The sequence below is a fragment of the Falco peregrinus genome, chromosome 2 (genome assembly GCF_023634155.1).
Source record: "Falco peregrinus isolate bFalPer1 chromosome 2, bFalPer1.pri, whole genome shotgun sequence".
NCBI lineage: Eukaryota > Metazoa > Chordata > Aves > Falconiformes > Falconidae > Falco > Falco peregrinus.
Genome location: NC_073722.1, coordinates 94,028,769 through 94,056,663, shown reverse-complemented (window position 1 = coordinate 94,056,663; position 27,895 = coordinate 94,028,769). Strand labels below are relative to the sequence as shown.

General features: G+C 41.5%; 2 protein-coding genes across 10 annotated transcripts in view; one reads left to right on the top strand and one right to left on the bottom strand.

The window, feature by feature from the left end:
• GIT2 (GIT ArfGAP 2) overlaps positions 1–10,835 on the bottom strand; it is a 34,052-nt gene extending 23,217 nt beyond the window's left edge. For 4 of the 8 annotated variants that reach the window (XM_055797877.1, XM_055797881.1, XM_055797882.1 and 1 more), the window contains exons 1-9: positions 10,647–10,834; positions 6,383–6,516; positions 5,754–5,866; positions 4,927–5,032; positions 4,513–4,599; positions 4,248–4,378; positions 3,031–3,125; positions 2,173–2,218; positions 605–656 (exon numbers count right to left, since the gene is read on the bottom strand). In XM_055797877.1, coding sequence (XP_055653852.1) covers positions 605–656; positions 2,173–2,218; positions 3,031–3,125; positions 4,248–4,378; positions 4,513–4,599; positions 4,927–5,032; positions 5,754–5,866; positions 6,383–6,516; positions 10,647–10,698 — 816 coding nt within the window. In that variant the 5' untranslated portion in view covers positions 10,699–10,834. Of the gene's footprint in view, positions 1–604; positions 657–2,172; positions 2,219–3,030; positions 3,126–4,247; positions 4,379–4,512; positions 4,600–4,926; positions 5,033–5,753; positions 5,867–6,382; positions 6,517–10,646 lie in introns of all 8 variants that reach the window. The other 4 variants (XM_055797884.1, XM_055797885.1, XM_055797879.1 and 1 more) reach the window with 3 other exon arrangements.
• A 550-nt stretch (positions 10,836–11,385) lies between these two features.
• Positions 11,386–26,662, top strand: ANKRD13A (ankyrin repeat domain 13A). Of its 2 annotated transcripts, none has more exons than XM_005236516.4 (16): positions 11,386–11,539; positions 12,258–12,365; positions 14,770–14,902; positions 15,036–15,160; positions 15,602–15,647; positions 16,342–16,485; positions 16,924–17,119; positions 18,181–18,247; positions 19,677–19,758; positions 20,504–20,562; positions 21,470–21,606; positions 21,963–22,120; positions 22,607–22,720; positions 23,470–23,621; positions 23,846–23,910; positions 24,707–26,662. In XM_005236516.4, the coding sequence occupies exons 2-16, from the start codon at positions 12,267–12,269 to the stop codon at positions 24,903–24,905; spliced, it is 1,776 nt and encodes a 591-aa protein (XP_005236573.2). In that variant the 5' UTR covers positions 11,386–11,539; positions 12,258–12,266; the 3' UTR covers positions 24,906–26,662. The 2 variants fall into 2 exon arrangements, with proteins under 2 accessions (XP_005236573.2, XP_027641168.1); XM_027785367.2 differs by lacking the exon at positions 11,386–11,539 and adding an exon at positions 13,630–13,727.
• Positions 26,663–27,895: the final 1,233 nt, after the last annotated feature.

The window sequence follows — 27,895 nt, the reverse complement described above, 5'->3', positions numbered from 1 at the left end:
AAAAATACTGGCTTGCTTAGCTGGAATTATGACCACTAGCATTAGCTTTAGAGAAAAATGGACATGGTTGAAAAGAAGAATATCACCAGCATTGTTCTTCCCCCAGCTGCAAAATTTTTATCCTTTGATACATTTTACTGCAGCTAAAAGCTTTCAGTAGAAGGAAAACATATCCTCACTCTAAACTTGTACAATGATTTGGTCACCAGCACTTTAGTAAAAGTAGTGAGCTGGCATTATTGTCAACTAATTAGCAGACAGTAATGCATTATTCTGGCTTTCCAGAAAGTTAAAGGCAAATAGTAACATTTAACATACAGATTTATATAAAATACATGAGAGCAAGACAAACAACCTTAAAAGGTTCTGAACTGGGGAGACACAGCTACAAATACTACGCCAAACAAGACCAACAAGTATTTATTCTCCGTCATGGATATGTCATCACCTCTGCTCCTCCACTTCTGACTACTTTCATGTTTTTCTCCAGACTTTCAATTTGCTACAGAGTTGACATTTATTTATGTAGGAATTAATAACAGCTGAAGCCAGCTTGAAAGATGAAGTGCAGAGTTTGCCACGTCTAGACAAAAGTTTTACTTACAGACTGAAGTTTCTTCTTAGCTGCTTTTGCAAGTTCTGATAAATCTAGACTGCTATGAAAAAAGAAAGTGATCATTACATCTACAGCATTTAATAGCCTGCTTAAACACAAATTCTGTTTTGATAATTCAACGATTAAAATGTCACTTTTACTTGAAACGCCTTAATATTTTAGTATTTTTAATACAGTTTTTAACACATTGATCTTCCTAATATTGCTAATATAACAATTAGCACATTCTTAGGCTTTTCTGAACAACAATCTTAAACATAAAACCAAAAGAATCCCCCAAATCCTTTGGAATATGAATACCCAACATTTGCATAGCTCTAGAAGCAGTCAAGCTGTAGCGCAACAAAATGTTTTCTGTAAGGCATCTGAAAAGTATGATCATTCTGACCAAAACTCACATCCACATAAAACACACAAGATTTGTTCCACTGGACTGTGCAGGAGGGAGGTGACCAACAGGCTGGCAAAGAGCTACAACAATAGGGCCGTGCTAAAAATCCTGTACTGATTAGTAAATAATCTCTTCTACTAGTTTCCAGCCTTGAACATGAGGCACAAGATGAAAATTGTGCAGGTCAACAGAATTTATAAGAGCCACAGATCAGGAAGCTGACAAGTTTTCAGTCCGTATTTGTATCACCCAGGGGAAGACCCCCTCTGGCTTACAAGGATGGAAGGGCTCAAATAAAAGTTTCTGTACAATTAACTGATTGTGTACGCAGTCACCTAGACAAGGAAAAAAGAAAAAGACCAGCAGAGGACATTAGGCACGTTGTACCACAGGCTCTGCAATCTCAGCAGCATCTTGGAACAAGTAATTTTCTCTGCCTGTCAACTTCCTTCTCTGCGTAATGAGGCAAGTGATACTCACTCTGCTCTGCAAAATACTTTGCACTGAAAATACACAGTACTTTATCCAATAGCTAAACAAAACATCTAAAAAGTTACAGATGTTAACACTAAGTATTTTACCAACTATCACAGTTTCTACAATTATTACAGTTTTTCATAGAAAATTTGCAAGCAATAAGTTGAACAGTGGTTTACTTACAGCCGTCTTATTTCCAATTGCATAGCAACAGAAGAAAAAGAGGGACTTACGATTAATACTTGAAATGTTTTATACAAATATGATCTCACTGATTGTAACCAAAAGTTAAAAGCACTCAGATGATCAAAAGTATAAATACTTTCAGAGAAAAATGCAGCTTTCTTGCAAATACTATTTTCAAAATGCTGTATCAAGAAACTAACTCAATTGGTCCTTACATTAGTTACAAAATCTCTTTCCCAGAAATTCCTGTGTGTTCCCTTAATATAATTGTATCACCTTCCCCCTCCATTTTAACAAATATAGTAAACTATCATTTTCTGGGTTTGTTTAAATGACAGTGTTCTTTCTATATAGAAAAAGCTTCTAAGATCGATAAAGACACACATTAAGAAGTTAGAATGACAACAAGCTTAAAAGTTGTTTCAGAAAGGAAAGGAAATTTGATTATTAGGGGGTTTTTTGTTTTGATGTTTACATACATGCCATGGAATCAACAACTTACCTATCTGCCATCTGAGGTATAACAAAGTGCTGTCCATTTTTATGCTCTAGAATTGAAAACAAATTGCACTTTAATAGGTTGCTACTGGACTAGTTTTCAGCGTTGTCAGGATATGCAGCTGGTATTCAGTTTTACTAGAAGTCCAGTAATTTACTAATGAGCAAACCAAGAATATATGCAACAGGCAAACACAGAATAATTTATCTTGCATGTAATTACTCAATTTCCAATTACAGAAAGCCAGCAAGTCTTACAAGAAGGCTCCTACCACAATTTCCTGGTGTTATCAAGGATTCCAATTAAGGCTTATCAACTGTATTCAAATTCCATTAAAAAAAATTAAGTTCTAACATAGGTGCCGTTATGGCACCTAATGGCTAAAAATTTTTAAAGGTGCTTGTGTTCAAAAGGTACCCACTCAACTGAATACTCCCCTGCTTTTGCATTTCAATGAGAAGAAACTGCTTGGAAGAGTTTCTACAATATCTCCTGCAGACTATTCAGCATTCACAAAATCTGTATTTTCCCTGCAGTTCACTCAACGTTAAACAGTACTCATATGACCTTACATGTAGGCTTCCCCACACTTTCAGGGCTGTATAGAACACACATTTGTGGAAAACCAGAAAGGAACTTATAGGGATACTTAAAATCCTGCAGTTTTATCTGTATTTTAAATGCATTATCACTAAACTTACAACTTATACTTTCTGTAGTTCTTCTTGTATAATCTAGAAAATGCTAGAATATTTGAAATGCATATAAAAAGTGGAGTACCACTGGCACAAACAATATATACCATAGTTTCAACTGTCCTACAATAACACTGAAAGATCTTATAGGTTTTTTTCTACTTACCTGGTTTTCTGCCACAGAGATAGAAAGCTAACCTGTCTGTGAGTTCATACTGAATTTCCACCAGGCGCTCTGCCAGTTCATGGTGCCCACCTTGTCTGGTTTACACACACACAAGTTACATTAGTTATTCATTTTGAGACATACAAAAAATTAAAAAATGGTCAGAGAAACAGATTTAGCACAAGCCATTGTTGAACACTGCGTATCTAACCGTATCAACATGGCACAGACTTACAGCAGGATTTACAACAGTATGTTCCAGCAAGCAAAAAAACTATAGATACAACTTTTATGAACTTCCCAACGTGAGTTAGTGAAAACTCTGAAAACCTTTGCCTACTGCTTTTCTGTAGAAAAAAACCCAAACAGATTACATAGACTATTTTGAATATGTTATTTACAATCTTCTAGACAGTTCCTGAGCTCATGCAGCCAATTCACCCAACTTCACATTTGATTAACAGCATTGAGAAATATAAATATTCTGGCATAGTGTTCTGCAACCACAAACTTATTCAATCTTCAGATTCCATGTATGGCCTCAAATGAAAAGCGATCAGAGCAATGAGAATGTTTTATTTACACAAATGTTCTGCTTAGAGTTGATCAATAATGTCCAATTTTGCATATAAACACAAGAAATCTTCAATGCTGTGCTGCAAATCTTGCAGTGCCTCATTACTGGCCAAATGATCAGCAGAGACAATCATGCTCCATCTTTCTTGACAGGAACGTTGCCTGCCCTTGGGAAGCCTATAGTCTTCCTAAAAGTAGGCTTTCCTGAGGGTGCAGTTCCGCAACTGGATGCACCTAACAGTTCGCTGCCACTAAAAAACATCTGCTTCCGCTCCCTGCTCCCTGACCCATCTGTGCAGTCCCAGCCCTTTCCTACAGCAATTCCCTAGTTAATCCACACTCCTGGAGTCTACTCGGCTTGCTGAACTTGCAGAAAATCTTCTCAGATTACTTTGCTGTGAGCTGCTAGATTGGCTCAGCCTATTTCACTGGGTTGTCTCGAGCATCCAGGAGAATACAGGCCATGAAATGATGAAAATGCTTATTTCTATTCTTCACACATTCACTCTTTCTAGAGAAAGTACTTGTTAGTATTTAATAGTCAAATAATTTTCAGGACAGAAATATCTAAGGAGGTTCATCATGTGATTTATGAACACTGGTTAACATACATGAGTATCACATATGTCAGAGCCTTTTACCTTGCATAGTCAACTGGAGTTTTTCCATTGGAATCTTGAGTGCCAGGATCAGCACCATAAACCGCTAATAATTCTGCTTGTAAAGTCTGTCCTGCCTTAGCAGCAACATGGAGAGGGGTGTTTCCTTTCTCCTACAAGTTATTATGAAAAATATCTACTTAATCAACAGGTCTAAGTAAAAGACTGAAATATAACACGTACCAGCTGAAATCAGTGTGTTACAAACTGTGAATGTATATCAAAATAATGAAAAAAGTGTTCATACAGGATGAAAGAAGTTGGCTTGAGCTCCTAAGGAGAGTAATCGCAAACATGTCTCCAGATTCCCGGTCCTTACACTGGAATGGAGTTGCTGAAAAAGAAGCAGGATTGTGCTTAATTAATACAGCAGCAATAACTGTGATTCAGCATTTGTTTTTTCAGCTATGCAAGAATTCTTGTTACAGCTCTTCTTCTCCAAGCTCACCTAAATTGATGCCTCTCAACCATCTACCTCTTCAGTATCCATATGTATTACCAAAAAAAAAAGTGGAAGCCAAGCTGTATTTGTTTACATACTAGTGCTGAAGAACAGCAAGTTATCTCAAGTCAAAAGCAACTAATTCAATTCAGTCAGATTTCACTGTTCCATTACACACAAGTTGTAGCTTCTGCAGACTGCCAGAAAAAGCATACTAACCTTACTAAGATCTTTGGCAGTAACACTGTCATCTTCACGGCATGGCAAGCGATGAACAAATGCTAACATTTGATATTTCGCTCTAATGAATTCTGCTTTATTGGGACTGTAAAGAGAAATCCAAGCAACAGAAGGGAAAGAAAATAAGCATTAGTGCTTTCACAACAATACAGATGCTCTAGAAAAAGGAAAATTCACCAGTGAAGATTCTATTTCTATTACATCTTTGCATGCTGCAAGTAGCAATGTTAAACACAGAAAAATATTTTCACTAATAAAACAACCCAGTGCCAATGGTCTAACTATACAGAGCACGCTTTTGTTATAAACATCAAAATATCTGCAGACTCTAGGATGTAGAGTATATTTCTTAGAGGTAAACACTGAATTTAAAATTATGCCAACTTAAGCTATGCTTACTATATGCAGTTATTTACATTTTAAAATGAAGCACCATATTCAGTGACAGAAATCTTCTCTCAGTTTTTGTTCAATTCATCAACAAACTCAAACTCATTAGCAGCCAGCAGTTAACTGAAACACATCGCATGAGAATTAAGTCTTTTGATTCAAGTACAAGTATTCAAAGCTAGAGGTCAGGTATCAATAGTTCAGAGAATTCAAGGAATGTATTTCCATTTTTACAATATATTTTTTAAATTAATCATTGGAAATAAAAAAAAGAGTGAAAATAATAACTAGCTTACTCTTGTTCTCTGCCAGCAACAAAATATACACAGGCTCCTATGGATACCTTGCTGACTGTCACAGCTGAACAAAATAATCACATTTCTACAAAAATAAAAATTCTGTAATTTTCCACTTACTGCACTTTATCCTGTGGGCTAGCTTTGCGCCTTCCACTCATAACAGAGGCAGGGTCCAGCAATGAATGTTCCCATATGGAGTTAGCACCGTTATTGTACAGGGTTTCAACCATCTGAAATCCAAAAATGTATACAAATAGACAGTAAAGAAATCAAATATATGCAATTATTTTCAAGCAGACAGCAAGCCAACAGATTCATATTCTGTGTGCTAACATCCATAACCTAGTAGGATATCAGAACCAGGCACATGCTTAGGAGGTTATTATGTGGAATGTAATAAGAACCCCCTTAAAATTCTCTACCCTTCCCAACAGCTGCTCTACTGAAGAGAAAGCTTTGCCATATATTGAGAATTTAGGCTGAAGCAGATGCATTGCAGAAGTCTGAAAGAAAAGTTGAAGGTGACCTTCCAAAACAAAGGTATCAAATTAAAAAGGCACAGACAATTCTGATTTTAGTGGTCCAACACAGCAAAAGAAGATAAATAAAAGACTAGCTTAGAAAAAGAAAGCTTAAAAGGACAAGCCCCTCTCCAACAAAAGCTCAGCAATTTAAATTCCATTTAAAATGTTTAAAAAATTAATACATCTAGTTTTAACGAAGGAAGACACAGTTTTACATTTTACCTGCAGCAGTGTTGGAGGCCATGGTGTATGCTTGAGATGTCTCACTTGAGAGATATGACGACCCAGACTTCGATGAACACTACAGCACTCATCACAGATCAGAATCCCCCTGTTTATAGATGCCCAGCAAGGATCTGAAAAATAATATGTTAATTACAACACAGAAGGCAATGTGACTTTGTATTTCAAATACAGAGTCTAGATGTGGAGCTCTGCCTTCTAACTTTACTTCACTGCTTAGCCATTGTATGAGCTTGTAAATGTTACAAACTTGCTGGGCCTCTGGATGCTGGCGAAATAACAGTCCTTGTATTTACTGGGGACGTGGGAGCCCTAGGACAGCAAGGAGACCTGCCATGGAAACTCTGAAAAAAAAAGCCCTGCTGTTTGCAGATTTTCCTATGAAAATACTTTCCTTTGTAAGCATTAACAGGACACTGAAGTTATAACCTTCTTGAAGTGCTTACTTGTCACTTATTCAGTCTGCAGATCTATATTATTACCATGTTTTTCAATCTCCACATTAAATAATAAAAACACTAGAGTGTCACAGTAAAAAAAAAAAGCAAGATACAGATGTGTCAAGTTAAAGGCTCAGTAAAATCCAAAACTGTCAAGCAAATTAACTTCAACTCTGAACGGATCCAAACTGAAGCCATCTCATAAGCAAACCAGAAAGACAACTGATAGAAGGTGAAGTAGTAAATAATATATAATAGCTATTATGCAGCTTCAAACATCAAAAAGTATAAAATCAAGTAGGAATATTACATCAGGTTGAAACTGCACACATGCACAACGGGACATTAAACGGAGGTGTCTCTGCCGCTCTCAGCCCAGTCTTCAGAAGAAACTCCAGTTTTCTGTCAATGACACAAGAAACCCAACGTGCCAAGAACCCTGCAGTAATAGGCAACTGAGCAGCAAGACAGATCTTCAGATCAAGCACATCACTGGAGAAAGAAAAAGGAATTCAAGATCCCTTCTATTTTGGAAAATTCTTCTTAATTTCAAATCCAGAGATGAGTTTGAGGCTAAGTAAGTAAGCACAATACAAGCCTGGCACCCGATGAGGGAACTTCAGCATCCTGTCAGAATACATCTAAGCAACTGTGCATCGTAAAAAAAAAAAAGTCTTCTCTGACCTATGCAGTAAATTTACTGAATCCCTGAAACATGAGATCTGATCATAGTTGTGGTTTTTAAGGAGAGTTGACATTGTGTGTGTGCTGAAGGCAATGTAGGCAAACCTGTTTGAACCACAGGCCATAAGGGGTGGGAGCATCTTTTCACAGATGATAACTATCACAGCCCAGAGCCAAACTAAAGCATATGTTTCAGAAAAAAAAACACCTAACCTAATTTAAAAAACAAATTAATAACAAGCACACAACCTCCTTATTAAATCATTCCATTATTTTAACAACTTTCCCTTCTAAGAAGGAAAAAGTAACAATGAAATGAGATGCATTCACGCTAACCAAACAACCCAAGACTGGAGGCAGCCTTCCAGATTAATGAGTCTAGTCCCTTTTCATTACAGACAACCTTATCACACACTCATTCACAAACTAATAGGATTCTTCTGAAAGCCATTATGTTTCTCATTTCAATCACTAGTTACAGGCTGCTTGTGAGCCTCACTCTGTTTTGACTAACAGTCACCATTAGCTTTTTTTCCTTTACATCCATCTCAATACCTAACTCAACTGGCTCCAAACAGCAGCCATTTAGCCATGATAAACTCTGCTGCTGTTTATTTTGTCATTTCATAACAGAAACGGGGCTTTAAAATTCTTCCAAAGAAAAAGCTCAGGCCTTGCTTGTAGTTTCAGCTTGTACGTTCTACTTAAACATGGAATCTTTCATCAGTATTTATGTAGAATCTGTCAAAACCCAGCACCATTGGCAATGTAGATGGTGTGATGCAAAAAGAGATGACAATAAAAGAAAACCCAAAGACAACAGACAGATTCAGCAAGGGACCGTAAAGTTCAGCAGAATGGGCCAAGAGAATGCTCTTTGCTCCTGCCAGGCACTGGAGAGGCTATAGAGAGGACCGACAGCAGCTCAGGCCCCAGTTCAGCAGTCTAAATGATATGAAACAGAACTGATTTGACAGTGTGCACGGTGGAGAGTGGACCGATCAAAAAAGCAGTGGGAAGCTAAGAACCGCAACCTGTTTTCTGAGTCACGCTGGTTGAACTGAAAGAGGTTTTTCTACTGAAGCTGCACAATTTGTAGCCCCTCAATTCAACTCACACCTAGCTTAGTACCATTGACTGGTTTCCAAGTAACAGATGGGGATGGGAAAGAGAGAAGGAACACAGTGTTAGACAGTCTGATGAAACGGAGAAAGTGCTGCCAGGTTATGGGAAAATTTGTATTTCAGGTTTAAATTTAATTTAATGAAGTGTCTGTGCTGGAACTTAAATAATTTTTAAAAGCAATCCAATTATGCATACACTCAAAACATGCTTAAGCCGATACCAAAATACAACAGGGGAGAAGCTAGAAAGATCGGCCAAATCTGCTTTCAGGAACATGGCAGAGCGATTCAAAACAGGAAGCCTGCGACGAAGACAAGCCTCTGCACTGTGTGTCTGAAAAGTGAACTCCTGCCTGAGAATAGGAAGTGTACCAGAAAAGTACACGTAAAGTCACCTCACGTAAAAGAAAACTACTCATACTTCTCCACAGAAACAAAGCGTGTCCTGATAAAGTTCAAGGGGTGAGCGCTGATTATTTCAGCAGCCAGGCATTCTGCATTTGCTACACCTGAACGGGGGAAAAGGCTGCAGTTGCCTCAGGTCTCCCGACACAGCTGCTCACGTGGCAGCTCCCAAACACCCCTCTTGACAAATTCTCTAGTTTAAGTAAAAGAAAGATTTAATTTGTTTTATTATTTTGAGAAAGGAATAAATCAGTATTTCTTTATGTATATGGATAAGCCAGCAGATTTCCTCACCAGGATCAAGTAAGTAACTAACATTGCTATAATGTCACGACAGGACACATAAAAAGGCCAGTTTACGAGATTACCCTAATAGCGACTCTGATAAGCTTGTTAGGACTATGCAGTGTAACAAATACAAACACAGTAACACAACTTTATCTCAGAGTTGTAACACCAATGATGTTTAAAAGCATAGATACACTGCCTCATACGAGATAGGTACAAGTGCCTACGTAAGATATACAAGCTCTATTGTGAAAACAAAATCCTACAAAGATAAAAGTAACTCCCTCGGATTTAGCTTGGGATATTTATCATTTTTTTTTTTTAAAAACAAGACTCTCATTTTACAAAAGTCGTTACCCCCTCTTCCCACATCATATCTTCCAGCCATTCATATGTTATCTATGTTAGTGTTTTAATTCATTTGAGTACATACATAAGTAATTGTATGGGAAGAACCAGCAGAGAACACAACAAAAGCTGTGTAACTCTGAGAAGGAAAAACAAGTATACACGGTTGCTGGGGGGGGCGGCACCGGGGAGTAAACAGGACAGTTTTAAGTATTAGAACAGCTGAACTATAGATGGTCTGGAAAGGAGATGCAACCGGCTTTCTAAAAACAAGATTTGTTTCAATAAGCTCCCAAATTTATCTGCGGTGTAAGACAATGAGCAGGTCAACCCCGACCACTGGCTGCTCCCCAACGCTTCCCCACAGCCTTTCCTTGCCAGGCTGGGACACCCACCGCAGCCCAGGCCGTGGGACAAGCCATGCACAAATCTAAATTACATACACACACCCGCCCCCGACCCTCAGAGTAAGGGGTGTCTCCAGAGCCAGCTCCGCCTGTCACAGCTCCCCCCGCGGTGGCCACCGGCCCCCCCCCCCGGGGACACATTTCCCACCTCCCTCCCGCCTTCATGCTCCACGACCGGGCGATTTCTTTAAGGTTCCCTCAGTTTTGAGCGGACAAGTTCCCGATTTACCGACAGCCAGAGCGCGGGGGCCAAGCGGGGCCGGGCCCCCTCAGGGCCGGGGCCCGGCGGTACCGGCCGACCCGCGGAGGAACGGCTCCTCCACAAAGAAGCCGGTCGGGATAAAGCGGCTGGAAGCGCCTCCAAACTCGGCTCCCCGCCAGCAAGGGGCCGCCACAAGGCGGTGACACCCCCGGAACGGCTGCCGGGAGCCCCCCGCCGCCGCCATGGCGGAGCCCCCTCAGCGGGGAAACCCGGGCTGGGGAGAGGGGGATGGGCTCGCCCGGCCGTCGGAGCGCCTTCACCGCGGCCCCGGCCACCGCCGCCTACCCTGGGCGCTGCAGTCGGCGCAGACCTCGCTGCTCCTCAGGCGCTTCGACATGGTGCGCGGCGGCGGGACCGGGCGCTTCCTGCCGCGCCAACGGGTCCCCGCCGCCAGACCCCGCCAGGCGGCCGAGGCGAGGCGACAGCGCGCAGGCGTACGGCAGCACCGCCCGCCCCGCCGCCGCCGCTATTCACCGAGCGGCCTGCGCCAGCGCCGGGACGCCTTCCGTACGCAAACGGGGAGGGCCCGGCCGCCATCTTCGCTCCTGGCAAAAGGGCTGGCATCAGCCTGGGCGAGACTGCGGCGCGGTCGGCCATGTTTGCTCCTGGCAGACTGCTGCCTCAGGATGCGCACCGCTTCACAGAAGCGTTGCGCTTCTGTGGGGAAACATAGAGGCTCCCGTGAGTGGCTGCACCGGCCTGCTCACTGCCCCTTCCCGACTGGGGGAGGGGGGAGCCGGGAGAAATGAGGTGTCAGAAGTCTGGCGGAAGACCCTACTCGCCACCTAGCCCTGCCCTCACCCACTATATCGGTGCCAGGGCGGGCGCTCCCGCCGCACGGCAGAGCGGGCGGGCGAAACCAACGCCCTGTGGAGGGGTGGGGGGAGAGCAGCTGGCGCTAAGCGCCGCGCCCGGCCTAGCGCCGCGCAGCCGGCCCTGCCCCCTCCCCGCGCGGAGGGCGATGGGTCAGCTTGCGGGCGGGACGCTCCATCTGCCCGCCCGCGGGGGGTAGGATGGGCGGGGAACAGGAACTTCCTCTTTCCGTGAGCTCGCCGGTGGCGGCAGGCTGAGGGGAACCGAGGGGGAGCCCCCCCCGCCCCCCCCCCTGCACCTGCCGCGTTGTGGTCTGTCCCGGCCGCTGCCCTGGAGAGACTGGAAGGAGGGACGCGGGGGCGGGGGTGAGGTGCAGGCGGCCGGGGCTGAGGGGAGGCTCGGAGTGAGGGGGTCGCTAGGAGTGTGGGGCTGGGGGGAGCATCAGGAGAAGGGGGGAACCCCAAGAGTGAGGGACTGTGAGTGGCACCAGGAGCAAGGGAGATCCTCAAGAGCGTGGGGCCGGGGAGTGGAGTGGGGGGCAGTTGGATTCAGTAACAGGGAACTCCCAGGAGTGTGGGGGGCATCAGGAACAGGGGAGAGCCTCAGGAGTGTGGGGGCTGGGAAGGGGGGAGGCTGTGCCCAGGAGTGTGGGGCTGTGCCCAGGAGTGTGGGGCTGTGTGTGGGTGCCCAGGACCAGAGGACCCCCAGGAGTGTGGGACTGAGGGGGACACCAGGAGCAGCCCTCAAAAGTGTGGGGCTGGGGGGGGCAGCTGTGTCCAGGAGCAGGGACCCCCAGGAGTGTGGGGCTGAGGGGGGGCACCAGGAGCAGTGGAGCCCTCCCCAAGAGTGTGGGGGCTGGGGGGTGGTGCAGGGGACCCACAAGAGTGGGGTTGTGCATGGGGCACCCTTTGGAGTGTGGTGAAGGGTTTGTAGGGGGTTGTGGTCCAGTGCCACCACCACCACCTGGGGCAGGTGGGTGCTAGGAGAGAGGAGGAGCTTAAGGGGTAATCGGGGGGTCTCCCAAATAAAGGGGGGGGGGGGGGAACAGTGAGGGTAGGCACCCTGCTTCCCCTGCTCCTGCAGGTGCCTGGCATGATGAGTTACCCCGGCAGGGCCAGCAGCACGTTTCCCCTGCACGTCCTGGTCTGGAATAATGACTACAGGCGGCTGGACGAGGAGCTGCAGGACAAGGTAACTGGGACACCTGGGCAATCAAAGGGCTGTTGTAGGACTGGTGGCCCCAGAAGAGCTTGTGCCCTAATACAGGGCTTGGTGCCCCTCGCTGACTGCCTTTCTAGGGAGAAATAACTTTATGGTACTGCCAGGTCTGTTTGCTGGGCTTCTGGGATTGCTGCGCATCTTTCTGTTTACCTGTTTATTTGTGGTTGCGGGAGTGATGTAAGAAGGTGTAGGAATATGCTTTTTATTTTGTAAGATATTAAATGTTGACTTTGTATCTGTAAAGCTGGACTCAAAGCATTTGAGTGTAGGTTGCAGAATAGCTCTTTAGAAAGTATTGGGAATCATTGAAATTCATCAAGAGGAGCAGTTACAATGGATGTTAAATTTTTTTTTCTGTGCCAGAAAAGCAATCAATGCTGCTTACCTTAATGGGAAGTCAACATGCAGAAAAGGTAGCTGCTGCTGCCGAAGATCAAGCAAGCCTCTATCTTGCTGAGGACCAGCAGTTCTTACAGATTTTTTGCTGCCCAAGACTGTGGGGACAGCATTTTTTATACTGGCTGGAATGTTTTCAGCATCTCTGGTATTAAAAAAAAAAAAAAAAAAAAAGATCATTGTTTCATGCTGTAGAGTAGAAAAATAGAAAGCTGTTCCCTCTCTGGGATGGCTGAGCGAGAAATGGTAATGACGTAAGGAAATGCTCTGAAAAGCTAAAGCAGAGCTTGAGCAGCAAACATCCTTCTTGCTGAGACGCTATGTGAAAGCTCTGACATTTGCTAGTGTGGCATACAGTTTGCAGAAGCAGAGCATATTAATTACATTATACCTGACACCACAAGTATATGAGCCAAAGATCAGCTGTGCCACCTCCTGACTAGTGACTGTCATCTGCAATTCTAACGGTACACCACTATTTACTAATGCTTGCTTAGAGCATGCTCCTGTCCACTTTTTAGTAGAATCTTTGGAATGCAGTTACTTTTTATCTAATTCATGTGATCTTATTCCTTAACAAAATCTTTAACCTTATTGGCACGTTGCTTCTGTGTGTTTAGTTCTGTTTCAATACTATTCTCACTTGTGAAAGTTTGTCATTAAATAAAGATCGTTCTGCTTCTCATTAGCCTGAGACTGCAGTTCACAGCTGTCAAGTGCTGCTTCCTACCTCGAACATTTTATACTGTAAGGAAATGAGCAACGTGTTAAGATGGAATATGTCTGTCTCTTACTTCCTTTATCTTCTTTCAAATAACTTCTTTTTTTTTTTTTTAAGTATTCCAAAGATATGTTTCCTCCTGCTTCCCTGGGATAAGCTTCTTGCTGTCGGAGGGGTGCGTGAGGGAATCAAAAGACACTTGCCAGCTGCACTTGGTATGGCAAATGATGGGTAGTGTGTGTGGTTACCGGTTAACAGCAGCAAAGATGACTGGGAGGGACACCTTAGAGTCCTTTACCTGTTGGTGCAGTAGGCATTGGAGCTGCAGGAAGTGGGGAAGCAAATTAATTAGTATTCCACCACAGAAGTGAAAAGAGAATGCTTTAAAATGAAGCTTTCCCTACTCTGTGTGTGACCTTTCCAACTTAATGCTGTCAGATAACCGTGTTAACTTGCATAATAACTTTCCTTTCTTATTCTGCTATTGACTTTCCCCTTTTCCTTTAGTTATAGATGCTCTTCTGTTTCAAATCTCTAAGCTAATAGTGAAAAATATGTAAGGTATGAGTATGTTGTGCTTGCATGTTTTGGATATTTATGCCTGTGTAGTTTGTTTGTTTTGTTTTGTTTTTTAGTGACTTGTACAAAATGCACTCACTCTTCATTGTGCTGTGTGTGTCAGTCAAATGGATGCTTTGTTAAATACCATTTGCTTCTATGCTTTCAAAAAGTGCTATACAAAATCAGTGTTGTGTGCCCTGTTAGATTTTCTTTTTCCTCCCCACCCCCTTATGTTGTATGATGGTAAACCCTCTCTTGGTCTCTCAGGCTGTTGACTGTCCACGATGCAGTGCACACAGACCAGAACTCCTGCCTTCTCCTGAAAGAGAGCCCTTCTGAAGGGAGACAGGAGAGGAAATAATTACAGAAAAAGAAATGAGAAACATCAACAAGAACTCAGTCATGTCTTACAGTGATATCAGTTCTTGCCCTGTCAATATTACAGGCCCTGTTCTGCTTCTCTTTTTATTTCAGTGGAGAAGTAAGATTGCACTGTACGGAGTGCAGAGCAGTACCGTAGTGTTTGGCGACTGAGGCGGCTGTGCACCACAGACCAATACGTGGGCATACCTAGGGAATACTGACTCGTGATGACTGCTGACAGGCTTTGTTTATATAAACTCTTCTGAGTGTGCTCTAGTGAGTTGCATTTGATAGGACAGCTTAAGCATTATTTCTCTCTCGGATACTCAACAGGATGTTGATCAACGTGACCCACGAGGCAGGACCTTGTTGCACCTTGCTGTTTCCTTGGGTTATATAGAATCTGCCAAAGTCCTCCTTCAACACAAGGCAGACGTAACTAAAGAGAATGCACAGGGATGGACAGGTAAAGATAACTTGGAAAACAGAAGTCATGTGTGAATATTTTCAGTTGCAGATGATGTATTTTGGCTGATTTTACATGATGTATTTTGCTTAGAAAGCAAACTGAAACTACCTTGTGGCTGGATTTCTTTCAGTTTTACATGAGGCTGTCAGTACAGGAGACCCAGAGATGGTACAAATGATTCTGCAGCATCGGGACTACCAGCAGACCTCTATGACACTTGGAGGAGTTCCTGAATTACTCCAAAAGATTAATGAGGTAATTATTCAGTTTAAACCTCTCACTCCAGACTGCAGTTCTTATTCAGGTAGTTCAGTTTACTTGACTGAAATCAGGTGAGCAGTTGTGTTCTTTTTTTCAACTTGCATATTCCATAGTGCTGTGGGGAGATGGAGACTTTCTCCTTGATTTTACTCTGAAATCCTTAGTCATGAACTCCAGCATTGGGGGCTGAATCTTAAAGGTGTTACTGCTCCTATAGTAAAGTAAGGAGGAACAGCTCATCAGAAAGCAGTAGTGGTAGGCCAGTATCTTTTATGTTTGCTAGTTTCAATTTCATTCTTTTAACGTTCATTTATCATGTCTTGAGTTCTGTTCTTTTTTGTTTTCCTTGATCTAAAATGGTCGCGAGAAATGCTGTACTGAGTGTTAGGTTGAAACTATTTCATGAAGTACTTATAAAGTGTTTTCCTTCTCCAGACTCCTGATTTTTATGTGGAAATGAAATGGGAGTTCACTAGCTGGGGTAAGAACCTCGGTCATCATTACCTCTCCTAAGCTGTAGACAAAGGGGCTTGCTTATGGACAGATGTCACAGAAGATATGCAGAGAAGCATCTGCTCCCCTGAATACTTCTCTCTTCACTTCTCAAAATAACCTCTTGTATTTTTGCTACACAATTATTCTTTGTTTCCTGATTTATTTGATGTTTGATTGGTTCCTTTGATTTGGTTGGTTTTTAATGGGGAGTTCAGCTATTGCTAGAATTGCTGAAGACTTTTCTTGGGGGTTTGTTTACCGATCTGTGGCTATTGATGCCTAAGTCAGTGATACATATCTCATATATAGGTGCATAGACTACTTGGGAAGTACATGCTTTTCTTTTAAAGGAATGAATGCTAGGCCTTACGGTTGACTTAATTTTCCAAACAGCTAACTATTAAACTGCTAGGAGATGGGGTTTATGCCATTCCACATCTTTTTAGTCTGAACTAGTGTTGTCTTCCTTTTCATGTTCATCTTTAAAGTTGGTGGATTTTGTCCCTAAGCTGATTGTTCTTAAAGCTAAAGACAACCAGTATCTTGCCTCCTCTGCAATAATGATCATAGTACTGAGCGATGCTGTATCAGGGATGTAGCTTCTGCTTGAGTTCAGACTGCCTGCGTGCTTAGCCTCTTGAATATTTTCTATTTACATTTCTCTCATTTTTCTTTTATAGTCCCACTGGTTTCTAGAGTTTGTCCGAGTGATGTCTGCCGCATCTGGAAAAGTGGTGCCAAGCTGCGTGTTGATATCACTTTACTGGGCTTTGAAAACAGGAGCTGGGAAAGAGGAAAGCGTAGTTTAATTTTCAAGGGAGAAGGTAAATATTTTAGTGTGTCTGCATCATTGATCACCAAATGCTATGAGCCACAGTGAGAAATCCCAGTTTGGCACAAAAAGACCTGTTGAGGCTGAGTACTGAACGTTATAAAAGTTCTATACATATATTCTATGGATGTCTCAGATATTATTTTGTGGTTTAATGTAATGGCTTAATTTCTTTCCTTTGAGTACATCTGAGGTCAAAATTCGGTAATATGGCTAAAATTTAACTTCAGTCTTTTACTTAATTTCCCCTTTCTGTTCTCCTGCCCCCCAAATAAAAAATAATTTTACTTACAGCTGCAAATTTGATCTCACCTGAATGCAAAATAGTGAATTAGTGTCCATCCTGATTTGATACACAGTGTATTCTCAGTTTTTAATTCTGGAATACTGTTGCTAAGTCTTTTAGATTGAGATGTACCATTTCCAACAGATACTGGAGGCTGGGCAGAACTAATTGAGATCAATCATGATCATAAGTTTGTTACAACGGAGCGTTTTGAGATTTCCCAACACATGAAGCGTTTGACATTGGGATCTATGACACCAAAAAGAAAAGATGTGGAAAGACGCCTTACATCTCCAATAATTAATACGTGCCTTGATACAAAAAATATTGCTTTTGAAAGGTAAGATGCAAAGTTTCTCTTAACAAATAAACTCTTCAAGATTATGGATGGTCATACTTGGAATAAAGCTTTAAAAACAAACTCTCAAAAGCCCTGATAATGAGAACTTTTAGGGCTAGATCTGAAATTACTTTAAACTTCACGTACCGTTAGGTAATGAAATTTGGCTTGGTCAGCTTGCCTTTATTGCTTGGCAAAGAGTTTCCACTTGAAAGAACTGATCTAAAGAAAAATTCACTTAGTAGTGAGATAGTGTTAATGTCTCACTGCAAGCTTGCATTTCACCCAAACCCTCTGTATAGTGCTGAAACTAATGGGCAAGAGCTTGCATCTCTTAGGTCAGTCAAATCTCACACTGGTACTTTAAATAAAAATACATGTATAGAGTGTCTTTCCACAGACACACATTTGTCTTCCTTGTTTACTACACGTGTTTATCCAGGTATCTGTCAGCTTAGTTCAAACAGTCCTTTTTATAAAGCTACTTTTGGAGTGCTCTGTGATGCAGTAAACCACCCCCATGATCATACAAAGCAAGTGTTTTCAAGGCGAGATGTAGAATTCCAGCATCTTTCTCCTGAATATTTAGTACGCTTTCAAAGCTGCCCAGAATTAGTTCCTGTGATGTTCACTGAGCCTTAGTAATTGCAGCATCTACACATCCGGAAACTAAGATTTCTTAGACAGAAGTATTCCTACTATCCAGTTCCCCAAATTGCAGTGACAGGTTACTTTTGAAGTTAAACTGTGTGTTAAAAGCTGTCATGCCCAGGCTGAGAGACAAAACAATTTGTTTCAGGCTGTCTTCCTCTGTGGCTCGGGTATCCACATCTCCATCTAAAATCTCTGAGCCTTTGCCCTTTGGCCATGCACTGAATGAGAACAGAAACAGCGTGACTTCCTCTGCTTTCTTGTGATAGGTGTGTGTGAGGACAGATTGATGTGTGCTTTTGTCTGGGGTTGATAATCAAATGTTGTTTAAAAAAAGTTTTAGAAAAATGGGCTGGGGATTGTGTAGAAATACAACTGTACAGACACTTGTGGCGTTTGCTTTTTGTCAGAACCACATCTGGATTTTGGGTATGGAGGACAGAAAAAGCAGAAGGTGTAAATGGTTATGAAGCAAAGGTAAAGCCCATCCTATTCTATTAAGAGGCCTTATAGCTAACTGAAGTGATTGTGTTTTGCCTTTATTTCCTGAATATTTCAGATCTTCAGCTTCCCATTGAGAGCTTTATTGCATTGCCAGCAGAATTGGGCAGGAGCGAGGAACTTCAAGGCCACCAGGCTTGTGGGAGGGATGGTGCCTGTGTGTGGGAACATCAGCAGGGCTTTAGGGGAGAGGGAGGATCAAAGCATCTCAGGAGAAGAGAGGCAAAAGATTCAGCATAACTGCTAAAACTCTCTTCCATCCAAAAACTGCAATTTAACTCATTCTTGTATATTGGCATTCTTTCACCATTTAAAATACGAGGAACCTGTTGAAGTGCCTTGAGCACTCTCTAGTAACAGTATTGCAAGGAAACAAAAGCCTCCTGCTGCCATGGGTTGCGTCTTCAATTCAAGTAATAAAAGACTGCTTGTAAATTAAAGACCCTGACCATGCTCGTGAGTCATACAGTTGCTTTTAGTTTTATTCCATGTGACACTGGGATTCTATCTTCCTTTTCACTTAGTGAAATTTTTTTGAAGATGGCTTTATGGCCTTACTGTGTCAGGAATTCAAGTTAAGAACCAATCAGTTAACTTTCCTGATTCGTAAGTCTGTGTTTACTCCAGGTTTTGGAATGTGTGCAATGAATTACACTTTGCAATTTCATTTAACAGAAGAACAAATGCTGAATAGCTTTGTACATTTATACAAAGGCATTTCCTGATAAGACTGCAGGACTGTTGGGTTGGACATGGGGTTCATTAGTGTTCCCGCAGAATGAAACTACCGCTAAATTTCATTTGGAAGTTCTTACGAATGACCTCTGCTAGAAACAGCATTATCCGACTTTCCTTCCCCATTCTCTTCTAAAATCTCTGCCTAGGTGGGGGTTCTTTCCAGCAAGCTTGGAAATGCCTGCCTAGTTTTGAGGTTGGTTTAGTTAGTTAAAAAGCATATTTAAAACTGTAAATCTGCTTTCCAGGAACTTGGTTGAAAGGCTGACTTCTGTTGCCATCACAGTCAATGACCAGCCTCCTTTGCCAACCTTTTGGCGCAGGATGCTGTCGAGATTAACGCTGTCTGGAGATATTATGGTGTATGATTTGCAGGGTTTCTTATTTCATCAACTTGCCCAGCAGGTGGCATGTAGTTCCAGCCTTAGCAACACTCTGTTGAGAATATATTATGTCAGATTTCCATTGTACCAAAGCAAATAGAAAAATCAAAGTGCAGCATTTCCTGTTGATCACCAGTATGTTAAAGATTAAGACTTTTGTCAATGAGGGGCAGATCCATACTGCTTTATTCTGTCTCTAGATTTGTGTTTTACTAGAGGGAGCTCTCTTCTTTAACCTGTGATGCTTTTTGGGTTTTGTCCTTGTCCTTTTATATTTCTTTTTAAAGGTATACATTGCAAACAATGTGAATGTGGTCACAAAAATCCGAACAGAACATTTAACAGAAGAGGAGAAGAAAAGATACAAAGGTAGTTTTCCTGTAGGATAACTGGAATTAAGTAGAACCTTTTGGCTCTCTGATACCTTCTCTGTGTGACTACAGAAGAGCTGGGCAGATAGACAAGGAAAATACTTCTCTTGCTGATTTTGCCCTGTTTTACTTTCACATGTTGTGTGTCTGAGGTAGCTCATTACTTGACTCCTAACCTACGAATGAACCAGTATTTATCCTAGCTGTATTTAGAGGAAAGGAGAGCCTTTCAAAACTCTTGAAATTTTATTGGAAGTTTTAAAAGGCTGCACTTTTCCATGCTTTTTTCTGCTCTAGAACGTATTCGTGCCTTTACTTTGCTTTGGCCATGATTACAAGATTCATACAGGCTTTGTTTGTTTGCACTTTTTGTCTTGTCTTGGTCTGCTGATTTCTTTTTAGTATTTAAATTAAAGGGTGACCAGCCAGTAACTTTGTATGGAAACACTGCCCTTTGTTGCCTAACCTGGAGCCCAGGAGGAGAGGCACTGTGAATAATAAAGCTGTCCGCTAATGATAGAAAGCACTGAAGATCTTTGCCTCTCTTCTGTGTATTGCACCAGGTTTATACCATCAGTTTTAGGTCCCAGGCTTGCCTGGTAAAGCTTACAGGAAATACAAACTGCCTGCTTCGCTTTGGGTTAGAAGCCTTGCTTTTTAGCCTGGTGTGTACACAAATTTTACTGCTTATTAATAGTAACAGATTTTTTTGTTTTTGTTTTTTTTTCTCCTGTTATCTGAAGCTGACAGGAGCCCCCTGGAATCCTTTTTGGGCACAGTGGAGCATGAGTATGGAGCTCAGGTGAGTGTCTTTGACATCGAACCAGGTCACTGCAGAGCAGAGATCTGTGCCAACAGGAATTCTGTGCGAGTGGAATTGCCTCTGGTTTCCTTAGTTTGGCAGAAATTTTGATTTTGAGGTTTAAATTTTCCCTAAGGATATTTTTATTTGTTTTAAACCCTCAAATGTTCTGTATGAATAGCAGATACTTCCTCCTGAACGCTTTTGTGAAAAAGCCATAGAATCCATTAGCTCAGCAAGAGCTGGGGTGTGTACAGTGGCAGTAAATCTCAGTGAGCACAAATTTTAGTGGCTGCCCACCAGTAATCTGGGAAGACTTGTCCACCGACCTTCAGGTGGGAGACAGTGCTACTATGGTGATCATCAGCCAAGGATATGAAAGGATGAAGTGACACGTTAGCACACTGCTCTTGAGCAACTCAGAGGAAAACCATATATCCTCTGCTGTTCTGAAACGTGTTGATAATAATTTTGATATAGCTTTAGAAACTCTCTTGCATCTGTACTTATTTAAATACAGTAGATAATAGATATGCCAGCTGCTGGTTGTGTATCAGAGTGACGTTGTGATGGTACATGGATCTAGATATTTTTGTTGTAAATAGTCCGGCAAAGTTTTGCTTTTTATTAAAGGATTTGGAGCCTAGAAATGCTGTAGCTTGTGTGTATGTTTCTGGTTGGTTTCTAGCTTTAAAGTATTTAAGTAGATTTTTCCTGTCTCTGAAATGCCTGAAGATTTTTAATCTTGGTAGAAAGCAGCCAAAATGTGTGTGCTTATTTTTATGGATGTGTGTCACTGGTGTCTGAAACAGAGCATAAGTTAATTCACAAGAGGGAAATTAAAAGTTTCTTGTATTTGTTCCATACTTTTGGGGTGATTTGGGTTTTTTCCCCCCTTTCCTTATAGAGTACGACCAAGACAACAGAGTATGCTGCAACTAACAATCCTACTGCTATTACTCTGGAGGAATACTTTGACCCAGAATTTGATTTGAAAGGTCGAGACATAGGAAGACCGAAAGAAGTCACCATTCGAACGCAAAAGTAAGAAATAATATTTTAACTATTTCTAGTTTGTCTCTTCCCAGTCATCTAATCTCTGGAAATCATTTTTACAAATATCCAGTGTGGTTTTATCCCAACTTTGAAAATTAATCAAGAGAGACATCTTGAAGGATCTTAGCTGTAGTCTAATTCTTCTTCTGCTAAGTCAAAGAGAACATTTGGACTAGTAACCTGTGCTTTGCCTTTGGTCTGACCAGGAACGTCATTCGGTTTCTCAGAGCAGTAACAGTTCTGACTTTGAAATGTATGAAGCAGGTGATGGTGCTATGTATTTTGTTTTGCATCTGTTCCTAAACTGTAAATTTAGGATGGTTTTATGCTACTTTCTCTTTAAGATTTAAAGCAACCTTGTGGATGAGTGAAGAGTTCCCCTTGTCTCTTATGGAACAAGTTACTCCGATCATCGATCTGATGGCCAGAACTAGTGCTCATTTTGCCAGACTTAGGGATTTCATCACTCTGGAATTTCCACCAGGATTTCCTGTCAAAATTGGTAATATTTAGCAATTTGTATTGTAGCATCTTCTTAATTTCCATTCTTTCTATTGCTTTTGCAGCATGTATTTACAAAAACCATGTTCATTTTCTACCAGTTGTCTCACTGATGTGTAGAACTGAGAACCCAGTCGTACATTGTCTTGTACAGCCAGTGCCATTGAATCCAAATTCCAAATGACCAGTGCAGAAGTATAATTTTAAAGAGAGTGTCATTTCAGTAAAGATGAGCTATTGCTAGCCATTTCCTCTTAGCTGCAATGCCTTGCATTTGGTAAATCTTACTATAAAAGAAGAGATTTGGAGAGAGAGTGAGAATGACTAAGGGCAACTTTCTGGTGAAGTGAGTTATTATATACTTTGTCATTATGGGGTGTTGCTTGTGGAATATATTCAGTAAACCTGTAAGGGGTTTGATTTGGCTGTGGGTATGGAAATGAATGAGAGAGTTCTCTTTTTGACAGAAATCTTGTACTTTTTACAGAAATTCCCCTATTTCATGTGCTGAATGCCCGAATTACATTTGAAAATGTCAATGGCTGCAGGACTGCTGACAAAACATCATCACAAATGGTTGGAGGAGCACAGTGTGATTCAGGTAAGGAGTGGAAAGATGCAGTGATCACATCTTGTAACGTTTCTGTCAATGGAATGCACATAAGAGATGTGGGTTAACTGCAGGGAATGAAACATCATCTCACAGGTGGGAGGAACCTGCAGTGCATTACAGCTGATGACTGTGATCATACTGACCCATTCTGACCCTTCAGCACTTGCCAAACAAACTAAACTGAGCTCAGGCAAGCTTTCCCCAGTATTCTGAGGTCTGAATTCTGGTGCAAACTAATGCTGTAGGAAGTGAAATACAAAATTGCTGTAAGTGACAGCTAAGACTGCATGCTTTTTCAGAAAAGAATGGATTATGTTTGAATAGGGTGCTCATGACTGCAGTTATCCAGTCATACTCTGTCTTATGAGCTGTTGCAGACCCCATTCAATAGCAATAACCTCAAAAGAGCCACTGTAGTGTTTATCTTTTGCAGCCTTTCCACCACCCCCACCACCCTATCTGGTTTTGTCAGACTTCAGCCACCTTAGCACTCGGCTGCACACTGGTTTTACTTTTATCACTTGCTAGCATCCTAAAGAAAGACCCTGTGTTCTGTCTTACCGCTGGGCTTGTTTGCCACAGAAGTCTTTCAAAGCCTGTTGGTATATTTAGCCAGGTGGTCTACCTGAATTTTTGGAGTTAACTTAATCATGCATAAATAATCAGCAGAATTTTTTAAGTCACAACTTGTAAAAAATACACTATGCCATGTTTATAACTATATTTGGCTGGTTTAGGTGCTGATTTCGAGGTTGACCAGTCAGTGTTTGAGATCCCCAAATCTTACCACATCCAAGATGACGGCAGGAACATACATGTGCAGGATGAAGATAACGAGATCATGCAGTTTGCTATTCAGCAGAGTTTGTTGGAATCCGGTGGGAATAAAGTAAGTGTGCTGTAATCTGTGCAGTGCAGATCTGACAGTTTTGACAAGGACTATGCAGCGATAGCTGCATCTCTGAAGTAAACCGGTGTAGGACCTATTTTTCTAAGAACCTCAGAAAAGAAAACTATAGTAATGTATTTTGAAGAAGAAATGAGTGATTTAAGGGTTACTTTTCAGTGAGTTGCTCTGTAGATGTGGAATTGTCTGTCTTTCCCTGTTTCTAGGAAGTGGGAGTGCATTCCAATGGAGCAGTCGCATATTCACAGGACTTCAATATACAGTATCAGAGGTAACTGATGGTTTTTTGTGGCAAGCCATGCAGCAACAGAGCAAAAATACTTCTGACAGTAGCATGAAGAAATCTTGCAATATTTTTGTGTGTGTAGGTAGAAGATGCACAGAACTCAAGCTCTGGGTTTTTTTTTTCTTTTTTTTTTTTTTTTTTGTGCTGCTTCTAACTTCTCCTTTTCCGAGAAGCAACGACTCTAAACTGGGCCTCCCTGGCTTACGTAGTATAGCTCAGCTGTGGGACTGGTCTGTACACGTAACAGATTCAACAAAGAAACATGGTTCTTTCTGTTCTGCTCTTAAACCTGTGGAATATTTCTGTTTGAGATGCTGCACAGGTCAGGGTAGCTCTTCTTTCTTTTCAAAATCGTGATGTCATCCTTAAAAACTTAGCAATGTGTATTTAACAGACCCTTGAGAACATGCTGTGGTATCTGTTGGGTCTTCCTGCAGTTAAGTGCAAAGAAATCTTTGTGCACACCAGGAACTGCACCCTCTTGGTTCTTTTGTCTATGGACAATCGTGTTACCTTTAAACTAGGTGAGAATGCTTTTAGAAGCCTGTTGAAATTTTAAATGTTAGGGTGTATGAAAGATTCAAAAGGACCCTTCAAAGAACATATTTTATGTTGGGAATTTCACAGATGTTAGAACAACTGGTCTCCTTATCCTGAAAACTGCCCTCTAGGGAGAGATTTTCAGGTTTGCCGTTAGAAAAAGTTGCTAGGGAGGATCATTGCAGGAAATGTGAGATAGGCTCTGTCTCTGTTACTTCTTAAAGTCCTTTTTCTCCTTCAGGGCACTGCAGGAGAGCTATCTAACAAGCTCAGGTAACTCGCACTGCAGCACCCCTAGCGAACCTTCCAGTTTTGAAAAAGACTTACAGCTTGCCATGGAGTTGTCTGTCCGAGAGCAGGAGGAACGGGAGAAACAACGTCGTGAAGAGGAAGATGCAGAGCTCCAGCAAGTTTTACAGCTTTCTCTTGTTGAAAAATAATAACTCCTTAGCTAGCGATCTCCTGCAATAAGGATGACCAAATCTGCATAAAAGTGAAGGCTTTCAGAGCTCTCACTCTGAAGACCACTCCTGGATTGCTTAAGTAAACATTTCACCTGCTTTCTAAGCTGGCATCATCAGCTACCAAAAGCTGATTTATTTTTCTTTGAGGGAGTTTCAGATCATGGGACTCTGCATTTGTCTTGCCAACCATGCAGTCTCAGCTTTGAAGGAAAAGTTTTTATCTAAACTTATTTATTGAGGAGCAGATGGGAATTTTGCTTAACGTCAGGACATAGGATTGCAGTAAAGCTTGCAAAATCTGATTTTGGGGGAGTTCAAGAGGGAAACTTCATTACTTACCAAAGAAATACTCATCTGCTTAGTCACTTCTGAATAATTCAAAGCCATTGTCTGTTTCTTCCAGTTTGTTACATGGAAGAGTATCTATATGCATATACACACCTACAGTAGTTCTTCATGCTGACAGTGTACCATGGTGACAAGAGATTTTCTGTTAGTTTTGTTTATATGCGATTCTCTTCTCTAATTACTGAGATTTTATCATGTGCTCCTGCTTAAGAGGGATAATTTTATACTTGAATAGCTAATCCAAGCTCAAGATTAAATAGTGCTTTCTGAAAAAGGACAAAACAAGTAGCCAGTAAAATTTTAGATCCTAAAATGGGACCATCTGTCTAGTAAAGCAGCAGTTTCTATAGTGATTCAAAACCAGCTAGTTCCCGTAGTCAGAGGGCAGCAAGAAAATAAGCGATAGATACAGGTGCTTCTTTGCGATCACTTGGTGTGTGTGCATAAGTGCGTGCCTGTGTGTGGGTGCTAAATTCAAATAGGAAAAAACCCAAAAAATCAGGTGAAATTTTAATGTATACTTATTGGAAGGTAAGTTTTAATTCTCTCATCTGAAAGGGAAACGTGTGTTGCTTTTTAAAATTCAAATGCTCATCCTTCATGTGAATACATATATTTTTTTATCTGAGTATTTTTATTGATTTTAAAACAAGCCAATATGACTACATTCATAAAAACGGTATTGTAACAATTCACAAGTATGTTTTAACCAGCTTTCCTCAGGTCTTTCGTCATACAATATATTTGTAGCTATTTTATCGGCACTTCTGTCAGTGTTTACAGTACTTACACTGTGACTCTCAAGTGCACTCGACAAGTACACGATGTACATCCACAGGAAAGCCTTACAGTAGTTAAATGTGAGTAATATTCCTCTGTCCTGGCTGGCAGAAGTGTGGAGAACCTATGGTACATATGGTCTGATTTTGCTGCCTAATCCTGCACTTGTTCCTTGGGCAAAACAGGGCAGTTCTGTGTGACCAACTATTAACCAGTATAAAATCACTATCAAATGGACTTGATCATAACCAGTGAGATGGTTGGTAACTTGGAACCCTCTTTTAAACCAATAATCCATTGTTTTACATAGCAAATGATTAAAATTCTTTCAGTGTACACTAGAACTGGTGTATCTGCACCATTTTTGTTTAATGATACAGCTTGCATCCCTAAAGAGCTTATTTGGTGTTTGCAGGAATGTTGACTTTCTTGTGCAGTGGTCTGTGTTGGGAATTGCATCTTTGAAAAGGGGATTACTGTGACTGTCACAGTTGCAAAAAAGGGAATAAGCCTTGCATTTAGCTTCTGACAAAGTTGTGAGGTAGGAGATCAAACTCTGGTTTTATCTCCAGTGGAAATAAAAGAGTGCTGTTGCCTTTATAAAACCATCTGTCCGACGTTGCTTTTGTTCTATTAAGCATTTCAAAGGTTACGAGGAGGGGGGAATATCTTTTGTCAAGCTGACTTGTTCCTTTTTTTTTTTATATTGTAAACTAAAGAATGTTGAGCAGTATCACTTCAAGTTTTGTTATGTTCCTGCTTCTTCATCTGAGATTGTTAGAAGAATTTGGGTGACGGTTTTTTTCTTCTAATTTTGCTTTCTGTGACATTTGCATCATTCCATCTAAAGTAGAAGGCTCTGCTGCCCTGAAAGGTGCTGATTTTCTTAAGCTCTAGTTTACATCATCACTAAATGGGTAAAAAGCATCCTCTGAACCTCTGTGTGTGCTGGAAGAAAAACCAAAGATCCTGCGCAGTCGTAGAATTATCTTGAGTTGGAAGGGACCCATAAAGATGATTGAGCCTAACTCCCGGGCCTCACAGGGCTCAAGGTGGAGCTCAATGCGCACAAGTATATATATAAATATATATATTTTTTTTTTTTTAACATGGTAACTGGAGGAGGTTTTTAATAATTATCCTCATCTGCCTTTTTGTACCTTGAAGGTGAACCTTATTGTCTGTGAAACTATCAAAGATCATTCTGGTTTAATTGGAAACAGACATATAATCCCTGGAAGGACTTCCCTGACATTTTCAGCCAACCTTTTGAGTCTCCCCGTTTTGAGGACAGGGATCAGTGCCACGCAGCCAGCGCTGAGGCAGCGGAAGGCAGCGGGGCTGCAGTGCTCTTCACTCATTTCTGCACGTACCTTTTTGTGAGTAACGGGGACAGGAGATCGGCAGAGGGTTGCACAGCGTGTTTAATGTTAGTGCTGAGACCGCCGCATAAAAGCGGAGTCCAGCTTCTCTTTCCGAGGAAGCCTGAGGCACATGTAGGAAAGCAGAAGCTCAATTAACAATACCTGGAGTTTGCTCTGAAACTATGAACCAGCTTTTAAAGTTCTTTCAATTGAGGCCGTTTCTAACAGTGCCAGCGCTGTTCGTATCTGTTCCAGAAAATGAGACTAAGTATGCACTTTTTGTGCTTTTTGGATGGTTTTTTGAAGCAGATAGGCTATGTACAGTAACAACTCATGCCATGCTTAATTTGGAAATCCTTCTTCCACTGCTTTGGCTGACTTTTGATTCAGAAGAGATAGTTTTCATAACTGAACATCACCTGTTACTGTCTGCTGGTAACTGCACTATGCTTGCAGGATGAACTTTTGTTTCCA